The sequence below is a fragment of the Lycium ferocissimum genome, chromosome 11 (genome assembly GCF_029784015.1).
Source record: "Lycium ferocissimum isolate CSIRO_LF1 chromosome 11, AGI_CSIRO_Lferr_CH_V1, whole genome shotgun sequence".
NCBI lineage: Eukaryota > Viridiplantae > Streptophyta > Magnoliopsida > Solanales > Solanaceae > Lycium > Lycium ferocissimum.
In genome coordinates this window covers 54,970,516-54,984,535 of record NC_081352.1, presented here as the reverse complement: position 1 = coordinate 54,984,535, position 14,020 = coordinate 54,970,516, and the positions used below count along the sequence as shown (strand labels likewise).

The 14,020-nt window shown below is 40.1% G+C and overlaps 1 protein-coding gene across 1 annotated transcript; it reads left to right on the top strand.

Annotated features, from left to right (window-relative positions):
* Nucleotides 1-10,741: 10,741 nt before the first annotated feature.
* LOC132038488 (uncharacterized) lies at nucleotides 10,742-11,595 on the top strand. Its single transcript, XM_059429151.1, has 3 exons — nucleotides 10,742-11,006; nucleotides 11,075-11,298; nucleotides 11,527-11,595. The coding sequence occupies exons 1-3, from the start codon at nucleotides 10,742-10,744 to the stop codon at nucleotides 11,593-11,595; spliced, it is 558 nt and encodes a 185-aa protein (XP_059285134.1).
* The last annotated feature ends 2,425 nt before the right edge of the window (nucleotides 11,596-14,020 follow it).

Here is a 14,020-nt window from a genome sequence, read left to right as displayed (position 1 = left end):
TTCAAGACAGCGGGGGGATACGATACCGATTTGATAGCCATTTTGGCCTTTAGATATTTTCGTATTCACGTTTTCCACTAGTATTTTATTAGATTTTATGATACCCCATATTTAGACTCATCACGTTTAAGTTATATTCCGCTCATGTTATGCCTCATGATGATTCAGCAAGCCATGTGGTCAGCTCGGTCACATGCAGTAAGGCACCGAGTGCCGCGTTTCGCCCAAGCCATGGTTCGGGTTGTAGCAAAGTTAGGCCTATTCAGGCAAAAGTTAATAAGGCAGACATTTGCCTTAAGGCAGACTTTTACCCAAAATTAGGCCTATTTGGGAAAAAATTGTTCCTTAAGGCAGAGGTTTGTAAAATTCCAACTAAGTAAAAAAAAGTTGCATGAAGGCAAAACTCTACCTTAAGGTAGAGTTTGAAACTCTGCCTTACGAATCCAAACTCTACATTGCGATTTTTTTTAAAATTTTTGATGGATCGGGAGTTCGAACCCGAGACTAAAGAATTTTTAGTAAAGGACAAAAATTAATGACCACCAATTTGAGGGGTAAAAATTAAATACCATTTCCTTTGAAGGGTAATCGTGAAATGACCCTTATTTTTTTTAGCAGAATGCCCTTCAAAGGCACTGGTCTTTAATTTTTACCCCTCAAATTGGTGGTCATTAATTTTTGTCCTTTGCTAAAAATTCTGTAGTCTCGGGTTCGAACTCCCGCTCAGTCAAATATTTAAAAAAAAAATCGCTAGGCAGAAGTTTGTAGCAAAATTAGGCCTATTCAGGCAGAAGTTTGCCTTAAGACAAAAGTTTACCTTAAGGCAAACCTCTGCCTTGAATAAGCCTAACTTTTCCCGAAAAGTTAGGCCTTAAGAAGAGATTTGCTTTAAGGCCTAATTTTGGGTAAAAGTTTGCCGTAAGGCAAACCCCTACCTGAATAGGCCTAATTTTGCTACAAATCTATGTCTTGCGATTTTTTTTTCTTTTATTGATTCGAGGTTCGAACCCAGAACTTCGAGGTATTAGGCAAAGGAAAAAAATTAAAGGCCAACAATTTGAGGGACAAAAATTAAAAACCATTGCCTTTGAAGGCAATCGTGAAAATGACCCAGTTACTGTTAGATGTTTAAACATGTAACCTATTATGCAAGATTCTGAGCTAACCAACGCATCTAGAGTCATTAAAATGGGCTTGATCCTTGAGGCCAGCCCGTCCCACTGCTAGGATAGGGTTGAGTTAAGATTTTTTAAGCTCAGTTAAAATTGAGGTTTTAAGCCCATCCCAAAGCCTTCTAGCTCTTGAGGCTTGACGAAGCTGGGCCGAGGCTGGCCGTGGGCCAAAAGCATATTTAATTTAAATTAAAAATTTTAAAGAATATTGTGAGAAAAGAAGTAAAAACTAAGAACACTGATTACTGAATAATAGCCTGTTTGACCTAGCTTTTAAAATCAGCTTATTTTAAAAAGCACTTTTTTTAAAAGTGCTTTTTAAAAAATTACTTTTTATGAGAAGTAGTTTGTGTTTGGCCAATTAATTAAAAAAACGCTTTTGAACAGCAATTAACATTTGACATAGCTTTTAAAAAGTACTTTTAAGTGTGTATTTTTCTCCAAAGTGCTTTTCAAAAAAGTGCTTCTGGGGAAAAGTTACTTTACTTAGCTTTTGAAAAACTGCTTTTGCTGCTCCCAAAAAATACTTATTTTCTCTCAAAAGCTTGGCAAACATCTCACTTTTTTTAAAATAAGATCTTTTTGAAAAAAATAAGTACTTTTGAAGAAAAATAAGCTTGGCCAAACAACCTATAAGTCTTATAGCCTGTTTGGCCAAGATTATTTTTTCCCAAAAGTGCTTATTTTTTCCAATAAGTACTTATTTTAAAAAAGTGAGGTGTTAGTATAACCTGCGCCGATGGTGGTTTGGCATGGCAAAAGGAGCTAAACGAGGTCGGGGTCAGCCTAAAAAAGACCCCACCATTCTCCCGGAGAATACTCTGGTGGTTAATCTGAACAAGAGTGGTCAACAATCTTCTTTGCCACCGATACTACTTTCCTCGAAGGAAGTGGGTGATGGAACCATGGAGCTGAGTACCAATCGGAATATGGCAGCTAAGAAACTCTACATGAGTCCGATGCAACTAGGTACGTCTACTAGTGGCCCTACCAAGACAGTGGAGATGGAGAAAAGCAAGGGAACAGTTTCTCTGGCTGCAGGGGTTTCTATGGCCCCAATTGCTGAGCACGTGGTTGAAGCTTCAATTGAACATAATACCTCAACAATTGAGGATGGGATTGTTGTGGAAGATGAAAGTGGGGACCACCAAAGCCCTGGGTCAATTTGTTTATCTGTGGAGCATGGGTTACCACTATTACCACTATCATATGTTCCCCCTCGAGTGATTGATGGTAAAATTGTCATTCAGTTAGAAAAATTTGATGTTGAAAAGGAATTTGAGAAATGTAATTGTGCCCTAGTTGTATATGTTGTTGGTGCCAAACCTGGATATAATACTATGTGTAGATATATTGCTCAAACTTGGAATTCTATTTCTGAACCTGCTATTTTCCTACATGATGAAGGATATTTTACAATTAGGTCCCAATCCATAAGTGATAAGAATGAAATATGAAATTCTATACTCAGGTCCTTATACCATGAACAACAACCCTCTCATATTAAAACAATGGACCCCTAATTTTGATTTTGTAAATGAATTTCCTTCTGAGATTCCACTTTAGATAAGGTTTCCTAAGCTCCCCATGAGCTGTTGGAGCGGTGAAGCACTTCGGGAAATTGCAAGTGGACTAGGAAAACCTTTGTATGCTGGTGAATGTATGGCTACGTCACGACCCAACCGGAGGGCCATGACGGGCACCCAATGCTAACCCACCCGGGCACCTCTTATCGTACATTCATATTCCCATCTAGGTGAGCCACATAGCTTACTCATGGTTTCTATACATCCACAATATTTCTCACATCGGGCAACAATACGTATATATGTCATCATCAACAACAATGCCCATGTCTATATACACAAGCCGCCGAGGCTAACAAAATAATATACAACATATGAGCCGACAAGGCTGCAAGACATCTAACCATACACAACTATCTACGAGCCTCTAAGAAGAGTATATAACATCATATAGGCGGGACAGGACCCCGCCATGCCCATATGTATGTACACAAAAGAATAATACCCAAAAGCTACAGCTCCGAATCAAATGGAGCTCCTCTATACAGTCCCTGAACAAGCAGTCTATGGGTCAAGTCTATCTCCCTGCCCACCTGCGGGCATGACACAGCATCCATAACAAAAGGACGTCAGTATGAATAATGTACTGAGTATGTAAAGCATGATCAACATCATCATAGAAACGTAAGAAATAACATAAAATAGAGAGGTCATGAGATAATGAAGCCATTTATACCTCTAGCGTTGTTCATCGTATTTACTTATCCCTTTTTTAATGGGAACCTTCCATTTCATACATTTATACTTGTAGTAGTATCATACCCGACTATAAAGGTTCGGTGTCTTACATACCTGTCCATGATAAGGTGTGGTGTTATACGTACCTGACCGTACCAAGGCTCAGTGTTATCCGTACCTAACTACAATGGTGTGCGCGCGATAGATATCATAACCGGCCATGTAAGCTCAGTGCGCTTAGTATTCATACTTTAATATATAAATATATATAAATATACATAAAAGCACATACACGTTCTCAAAATTATCATTGTCATCATCATTTTCATTATATCGTTCCTTAGAGAATCAACTATCATAGGATGGGACCAACGGTATCATGAGATTTATCAAGGATCATGAGCCTTAGCAATTCTAGGAATGAAGTCATTTGGAAGACGCTATAGAACTCGTATGAAGGTATTTAGCAATGGGACCATGACTTAATGAAAGAAGGGTTAGCCTTACATACCTCGTTGTCTTCTTAACTACTTAACGTTCACCGTTGAAGCTTGGAAGATCTACATTTAAAAGGATTCGTACCTTGGTTAAGCCGTAAAGATACTCTTAAATCCAAACTAGAACAATTCATGAGTTAACGAAAATTGGGCAGCATTTCCCCTATTTCATCGACTTCCACTATATTACAAAACAACTCCCATCTAGGATCCTACAGTCACAAATGAAGTGTCACATGCATACATATATATACCACTTCCAAGACGTCCTCATGGCGGGTCCCACTCCTATCTTCACTTTCCTGACCATACTATTACCCTGTTGCCCCTGTTCAAATCATCACTATTCACCCCCATCCAAACATATGATTATCTCTTATCCGGGGTTTCTAAATTCGCACTGGTGGCGGAGACATCCCAACTCGTTTGATTTGGCTCGGGTTTCAACCCAATATGCTCAGCAATATAAGGCGCAATATATATATAACATCGTAAAACCTAAATCAGTCGATGCATATACATTATAGAAAAATACTAATAATATACCTGGTACGACATCGGGGGGATAGCTCAGATCCCGTCGCCGCCTAGCGCATAGGTATGATGCCGGGGTCTACTCAACCGGTATGCCTTCTCGGTCTCTATAACGGTACCGATATCCGGGACCTTTGCACCGGGAGGGCGCACCAATGGTGGCGGGTCGACTACTACTCTCGTGGCCGAACCCTACTCGCCACGTCGAAATGGCGATCGCGCATAAAATGACCCGACTCCGGCACATGCATAACAAGCACGTACCCCGCACGACACGCCCCCGCATGTAATCTACGCACCGAGGGCATCGTGATACGGTGGTCTCTTCGGCTAGACTCACCGCCGCACCGGGAACCCAAAACTCCATAGCCCTGACCTGACCCGGCGGGCTGAGCTTGGTCTCTATCATACCTCCGCGGGCAATCGCGCATCAAGTGGTCAGTCCGACCGCAGGCAAAACAAGCACCTGTATCTAAGTAACACTGTCCAGAGTGTGGCCTGCCACATTGCGCGCACCGCGGTTGGGGTAGCCCCGTACTGCTAAAGTCGGCTCTATGCCGGGACCCCGAACTGCGGCACTCGATCCGGTCCCGAATACCCGTAATGCTCCCGTACTGTCTCCTCTCGTACTCCCTTCTAAGTCCGAAAGATCTAGCCCACACACGTGACCCCTATCACCGCATCCCACGCCCCTGTTGTTGAGCTTAGTGGCTACTAATTGAGTTAACAAAAGGATAGCTTTGTCTCATCTCCCCGAATTGGAGCCTCGGGGGGAACTGGAGGTGCTGAAGCTGGAGTGGGAGCTCCTTCTTGCTCCCCTAGTATCGGCGGAGTGCGAACAGCACGAGAGGAGGCCTCGTTATGGGATTCACCCTCTTCAATATTTATCGGCGGCTCCCCGTCCAATCCGCCTTTCGTCGCTATCTTACCCTTCTCGGCGGCTGTTGCTTTCATCTTCTCAGGCGTCGCTGAAAATGTAACACTGAATTAGGAAGAAGGGAAACCTCTCATTATAGCTCTATCGCACGATCTAGAATACAAGGAAGGTCAGATTTCCTAAATGCCCTGCAGCCTCCTGTCTATAAGTGTGGCGCGCTACACACCCATAAACAGGACTCTGCGGACACGGCTCGTAGACAAACCCCTAGGACCGCCTTGCTGATACCACTTCTGTCACGACCCAACTAGGGCCGCGACGAGTACCCGATACTTGTACCGAGCACCCCATATCTATCTTTTTATCTCCGTTATTGAGTGGGCCGTATAAACTATACCATTTTTTTTTATTACACTTAGCATTAACATTAATAGCACAATTATAAACATAGGCTAATAAGCTTTGCGATCATACTATACAGCGACGGGGACAATCAGGAGTACAAAATATCTACTGTACATATCTGTCTACGAGCCTCTAAACATAGTACACATATACATAGGAAGGGCCGAGTGCTGCCGTGCCCGAATATATACACAAAAGTAGTACCAAGAAACTGGGGCTCCGAAACAACTGGAGCGCTGCAAAAATCGCCGAGGGAACTCCTAGGGATCAAATCCGGCTACCTCGCCGACTTCGCGCGCATGAAACGCAAGCGTCCACAAGAAGGGACGTCGCACGAATAGTGTACCGAGTATGTAAGACATGGAAAATAACATAAACAGGAGCATAGATTATGAATAACAATATCATGGGTCATAAACATATATACTGAGACAAAAAAGTAACCTGTGCATAGGAAAGCCCCTTTTCAGGCCGGATACCATGCATGCTTGTTTTTTTTTTTTTTCCCTTCTTAGAAAAAAAAAGAACATTTCTTTTCATAGACATAGAAAATAGAACTTATGTTATGTCATGTCTTAATATATAGTATCGTTTCATATCATATCATGTCATAGTGTATCATGTGGTATCATAGCACCGAACAGCGTCGGCTCGCCCACATTGCGCCGAAATACTCCGGCTCGCCCATAAATCCCGCGTCCGGGCATCCCGCGTCCGGGATGATAAGCCAGCTGACCAGGTGGCAATGAAACATGTTTCCCTTCCCATTCCCCATGTATCCCTTCCCATTCCCCATGTATCCCTTCCCCCACCCCATGTACATATACATTTTTCATATACATATGTCATATAAGCATGCGCAGAGAGCCCAAGAAAATCATGTATCCATCGGAGTGACGTAAGGTCGGAAACCTCCGATTATTTTATGGAATAACTATGGGCGCTTGTCTCACCTTGAAGGAATGATTAATATAAGGCGAGACTATTAATAGAGAGTAATATCATGAGAAAACATAAAACAGGATCATAAGGCATCGTTTCGTATACTGTGGAATCTCTAAAAATAGTCATTATTCATGAATAGAGTTGAGAATTCAAGAAATAGCTCAACGTTCTCATATCGTCACTGAAATCATGAACTTAGAACCTTCAATCATGGAATCATCATTGTCATATTCATCTTATAAGCATTTTCTTCCTTGACATCATCCGTGTCATTGTAGAACATATTCATCGTCCTTGTCGTAACGCTTACTTTGCCATAAATCTTTGTTTTGGGAAAATACGGGCACTTTGGCAAACATTTACGAGCTCTCGGAGAAGAAGAATCATGCCTTGGGATCAATAGATTGGTTAAAACACTATTATTTAGTAATCGGAATGATAACCAAAAGTTTTCCTTAAATTTTAGTGCGGAAACAAGTCAAATAGAACAATAGGAGGGAGTTCGGGAATAAGGTGCCCACCTCGGGTCAATAGAGGTGGCGTACACCAAACTACATACAATAAGCTTCATGGAGCCATTTATGAGGGTTTTATTGTAATCCGGTTTCGTTTGACGAGTTATAGATATTGGGTGCAATTATTCAATAAAATATGAAGAACTTAATTCAATTCTATTGAATGAAAAAGGGCTAATTTCAAACTCGGGTTTCTAGAATTGGAGTGGTCCCCGAGGCACGTATCCAAGCCTATTACATCTAAGACATGCCAAAGAAGAGAGGGTGAAGCCTTACATACCTTTTCCGCCTCTTACGCGACTCCAATTTCAAGTTCCAAATCCACCAAAATCTACAAATTGGTTACATTTACCAAACCTTAATTAGAGCATTTAGAAATGGAATCTTAAAGTAACATTCGTTTATCGAAAATTCAGCAGCACTTCCCCTATAAGCATACCATCTCCAAAACTTTAACTTAGCCAATTTTAACCAACAACAATCCGGGAATTCAACCCAGCCAAACTATCAACAACAATGCCAGCAATCATACCAACAATTTCCATAATCACCCCAAGATACATTCTAACAACTTAATCAATATACTACTTCCTTCAAGACCTTCCAACTCCAATGAAAGCAATAACAACCTAATAATTCATACACCAACAATATCATACTAGTCTCATTATCTTACATGCACGCAAGAACATTATATTCAATTCACATACTCTCTAAAACAAGTCTCCAACTACAACAACTTCACTAAGTTCATCCAATTTTTCATTATCAACATAGCATTCACAATAACAACAACCATATATTAGATAAAATAGTTAAATCATCATTCCTACACACACCCATAGGTACACGGCCACACATGGTTTTTCCCCTCCATGAATTTCATCCAATTTTACATGCTACAACACACAAAATCATCCATAACACATAAAAAGGATTAACCTTACTTTTTTCTTCAATTCTTCACTTGGCTAGAAATTTCAACTTGCATGAATAGGTGTTGCTCTTGCTCTAACAAACACTCCAACTTGCTAAGGACCCTTAAATTAGTAGTTTGGCTAGGAAAGAAAAATTTTTGGTAAAAGATTTTTCAAAGTTCTTGTAGAACTTGATATGGCCGAATGGCCTCTTAAGGTTTCTTCAAATTTTTGCTTCTTGAAACTTCTTGAATTGTGAAGAAAATAAGAATGGCCTTCTATTTAATCACATGGATTTTTTTTTCAACATGGGCTTAGCCCATGCCCATGGCCGGTTGGGCCTTCCCTCTTCTCTCTTATTTTTTTTTTCAAGCCCACTTATTTCTTAGCTAGTTCCAAATTCCAAATTTTGCCCTTCGTCTTCCCCACATTTCCACAAGTCATATTGCAAATTTACCTTTTTGCCCCTAGCCTTTCTTAATATTTTCACTTCTAAATTTTTCATAAGCAACTCATATGCTTAGCAAAATAAAAATGAGGCCTTGCTTGTTGTCTTCCTGCTATTGTCTTGAATTATCCGATTGCACAAAATGCGGGATATAACATAAACCCCCATAACTATAATATGGGAACATATAAAATCATATATCCTAGAAGGTAACTCCAGTTTCCACGATTAGGACAACTAACACCTAACGAATCTCAACGGACGAAACTATGAGGTGTACCAAGCTAACCAGACTAGAATTATATATGCCAGGATGCTGATTGAAGTTAATATTACCAAACCTCTCCCCAGTGAACTAACCATTCTTGATCCATCTGGAAGTGAGTTTATTCAACCTATTGAATTTGACCGGAAGCCAGAATATTGTGAGAAGTGTTTGGCCATTGGGCATAAGTGTAAGAAACAAGAGCAACCCGTAAATCAGTAGGTGCCACAGAATAGAAGAAGGGGATATAGGAGACCTGTTTTGGAATAGAAATCGAACGGTCCTATTCCTACTCATCAAGAACAGCCAGAGAATCAGGTTGTGACTACTATAGCTCAACCAGATCAGATTGATATCAGAGATCAGACAGCTACACCAACTATTCATGTTCAATACTGTGATGATAAGTAAAAACCTATTTTTGTACCAAAGACTCATGCTCCCACTCCACATAGTATAGTCTTTAGTAACACCCGCAGTTTAATTTGGTTAACTTCCTTGAGCTTATACCTATGAATGCTAGAACAGAGGATAGTGTTGGGAAGACTAGGACTTGGGCCAAGGTAAACCTCCCACCTGATAAGGGAGGAACTTCCACACAAGTTCCATGAATTGGCATTTTTAGAATGTTAGGGATATAAATAAGAGGTACAAGCAAAAAGAGTTTAGACAGTACCTAAAGAAAAGTTAGACAGTATTTTGGAGACAAGAGTAAAAGTACATAAGAATGATAGTATTCGCAAGGCTATTGCTACTGGATGGGAAGTTTATACTAGTTATGTTCATGTTATTAATGGGAGGGCCCGGTTGATGTGGGATCCAAACTGGTATAAAGTCACAATGATATATTGTAGCTCTCTGTTTATTCATTGCAACGTGAAGGATAAATCAGGCCTTCTAGACTGCCTGCTCACAGTGGTGTATGGTTGTAATGGATTGGAACAAAGGAGGCCACTCTGGGATTAATTGCAAAGCCTTGCTACTGGTATTTCTATACCTGGCTTATATGTGGGGATTTCAATGCTATATTATACCCCATAGATAGGCTTAGGGGTGTTCCAGTGACCTATAAACACATGACTTTGCTAATTGCAGTCATAGTTTACTACTTAATGAACTAAGCTGGAAAGGGGAGTATTATATATGGAGCAACAAACAACATGGAGATCAAAGAATATGTAGTAGGCTGGATAGAGATCTTGGCAACTTTGAGTGGATAATGTAATTTGGGCAAGCAGTAACTGAGTATGACTTACCATTCATTTTTTACCACGCCCCTATGTCACTCAGTTTACCTTCTAGGAATAAAACTAGTAATATCCCCTTCAGGCTCTTTAATGTGTGGAGTGAACATGATCAATTTACTCCCTCTGTTCAACAAGTGTGGGCTCAGCAGAAACCTAGTAACAAATTGCTAGCTATGTGGAATAAATTGATGTTGCTTAAGCCTATCTTCAAGGCCATCCACATTCAAGAGTTCAAAGGCATCCCACAAAGAATTGAAATAGCTAGAGAGGAATTGAGTAATATCCAGGAGGCCATCAATAAGCAGTATTCTGATGCATTAATGGATCAAGAAAAAGTCCTATTACAAAACCTGGAGAAATGGTCCTTGATTGAGGAGAGTGTGTTGAAGCAAAGATCTAGAGCTGCTTGGATCAAATTAAGGGATACTAATTCTAAATTTTTTGCTGCAGCAGTGAAAGAAAGGACAGACAGGAAGCAAATTGATGAAATTACTTCTTTGGCTGGCACAAAGCTGACATCTACTGAGGCTATTAGACAGGAGTTTGTTGCCTTTTATCAAGGTCTCATGGGTACAACTGCACACTCTCTACCTCAAAGTGAGAAAGATCACTATGCAAAGTGGTCCTACACTCCAACAGCAACATAAATGCGCTTATGTGTGCACCAGTCAGTGGTAAAGAAGTAGGGGATGGTTTGAAATCTATTGGAAATGACAAGGCACCTAGTATAGATGGATATAATGCTCACTTCGTCAAGAAAGCATGGCCTATTTTTAAAGAAGATGTTATTATGCCTGTCACGGGCTTCTTTAATACTGGGCTACTTCCAAGAACTGTCAACTGTACAACCATCATCTTGGTTCCAAAGCTGGCTAATGTTATTACTGTTAAGGATTTTAGGCCAATAGCCTCATTGTTCCGTGCTATATAAAATCATTGCTAATATTTTGGCTGCTATACTCCATGATGTAATTCCTTATATTATTAGTGAAGCACAAGTTAGCTTTATTCCTGGAAATCTCTGATAATATTATCATGGCTCAGGAGCTGGTTAAGCCCTATATGAAGAAGCATATTTCTGTTAGATGTATGATCAAAATTGATCTGCAAAAAGCATATGATTTAGTGGCGTGGCCTTTTCTTGGGCAAGTTATGGATGAACTGGGTTTTCCTACTCAATTCACTGCTTGGATAATGGAATGTGTAAGAACAGTAAATTACAATCATGTTCAATTGTGAATCATCCAAGCCATTTAATGCTGCCAAGGGACTCAGGCAAGGTGATCCAATATCACGTTTTATATGTTATTAGCATGGAGTATCTCAGTAGGTCCCTAAACCAGCTAAAAACTGTCAGAGAGTTCAAATATCATCCAAGGTATGCCAAACTTTGGCATTGCCCACTTGAGTTTGCTGATAACTTGTTAATTTTTGCCATAGGGTGACCTACAATCTATTATAGCAATCCACAAAGCTTTCAAAGTCTTCTCTGAAGCTTCAGGACTATAATCAAATTTAGGCAAAAGTTCAGTGTATCTTGGAGGGGTCTCACAAGCAGTCAAGGATCATATACTATAACACTTGGGATATAGGCTTGGTGAATTACCTTTCAAGTATCTAGGGATTCCATTGTCAACAAAGAAGTTGTCTATCTTATAATGGCAGCCTATTGAGAGGATAATAGCTAAGATCACCACTTGGGCTGCAAAGAAGCTTTCTTATGCTGGCAGATCACAACTGGTACAATCTGTGTTGTTTGGAATACAAGCTTATTGGGCACAATTATTTACTATACCAACATGTCACGCCCCATTTTACTAGGCCATGCGGGCACCTATCATTTCCACCGCGATAGGAGAACCTTTATCCCAATATAAGCAATTTAAGTAAATGTGGAAGAAGTAAATATAGAATAAGTCTCAAATCATCCACATAAGATAAAGTGCGGAAATACTAAATACAACCCCATATATCTGGTCTGGTCATACAAGAGCACTAACTACATACTATGGGTCTGAAAGATGATAATGTCTCATAATACAACTGTCTCGAAATAAGAGTAAAACAAGTAAGTAAAGGAGAGAACATCCGGGCAGCGGCCGTTATCGTGCCTACCCTGGAATGACTCTACAGCAGCCTCGTCAATCATCCTCGAGGGAAAAGAGTAAAACATGTCTAATACTCTGTATCCAAAAAAAATACAGCAAGCGTAGGTCAGTACAAAACAACGGTACTGGTAGGTATCATCAGCCGACTAAGCATAGCTGACATAATTTAGACAATAAAGCAGGATAGGCAGATAAATCAACAAGTATAAGTCATACACAAGCCAGAACTAGTACACGTCATCACCTAAGTTGAAGCTTCTACTCCCAAAATGTGCCAAGTCTCAAATATTCAGTCCGAATCCATACATCGCAAGTACATCACAACAATATCAAGTACATCACAAGGATATCACAACCGAAACAAAATGCAATGCAATGTTGTGTACACATGTACTCCGGACGGAAATATCGCCGTCTCGGTAGCATAACCCATGGAGGACCCGCGAAGTCTATGTACGATGTCACTTCATATCACACAGCATAGAGATGATCTTTCCACGCTTCACGCCTTCCAACCATCCTGTATCACACAGCATAGGATGGTCGCACAATTAGTATAAAACCTCGCAAGTATTTCAAAACAACATAGGCCACATCGTCACCGCTTTGTCAAATGTGCCTTATAGATATATATGCAAGATGAGTGCTACATGTATGATTCAAGTATGCAGATGACAACAACAAGATCTCTTATCACACTCATTCCACTCCGGTACATGACCTCGGATCACGGACTCTCATCTCTCTTTCACACAATCCACGATTCCGGAACAACTATCAGACATCGAACTACTCATATCACTTGCATGCAAACTGAGCTCAGCTCATCACTGTGTTTCATCAAGTACCAACAATGTACCAACAGTACATCATGAGAATGTGTGCAATGCATATGCCAACATCAAGAAACAGGTCAATATCACAAGTACAAACATGGTACGCTAACAACATATCAGTGTCACAAGTACCAGCATGGGTACGCCAACAATATCATGAGAGATTACCCAAGTCATATAGAACTCTATCCTCGTATTAACTCCCAAGTCATATAAAACTCTATCCTCGTATTAACATCCACCCGTAAGATACTATAATATCACAATCAATATGGAACAACAATTCCCAATATCTACTAAAAACACGTGGCATCAAACCAACACAATAAAGCAATCAAGTCACAACACAATAGGGCCCAACCTAAGGCAATATCCAACCCAACTTCATACCCGAAGGTTTACATGCTTTCTCCGACAATATAATCTAAATATATGCTTCGCTATACGAAGTCTCACAAAAGGTAAGCCATAACCTACCTGGATGGCCGAACCGCAAACCAACAAATCACTCCTTAGCTTTCCTTTTCCGCTGAGCCTCAGAATCAAAGTAGTCTAGGCATATTCGAAATCTAGATTAGAAATCATGAAGAATGATACTAATATTGCTACTATTCATCTTAGGTCAATTTTAACCCTAGAAATTGGGAAAACGGGGCTCACAAAGTCAAAACGGGAAATTCGGAAGTAAAATATCAAATTAAGTGCTAGGTGATCATAACCCAACAACTAATTGCTAATTTAACTCATGCAATCCCCTAATTTCGAAATTGAAGCAAAACCCCCAATTTTGGGTATAAACCTTAACTCTTTGATTCAAGAATTCAACTCTAATAATGGAAGATAAATGATTAATAACCTTAGATATATCATAATCTAGCATAAACCCAACTAACAAATCTTTATTTAGAACCCTAGATGAAATATCCATTAAACCCACTTTGCTCTCATAACTTTAGGAAGATTCTAGCATGGATTAATAATAACTAGGTG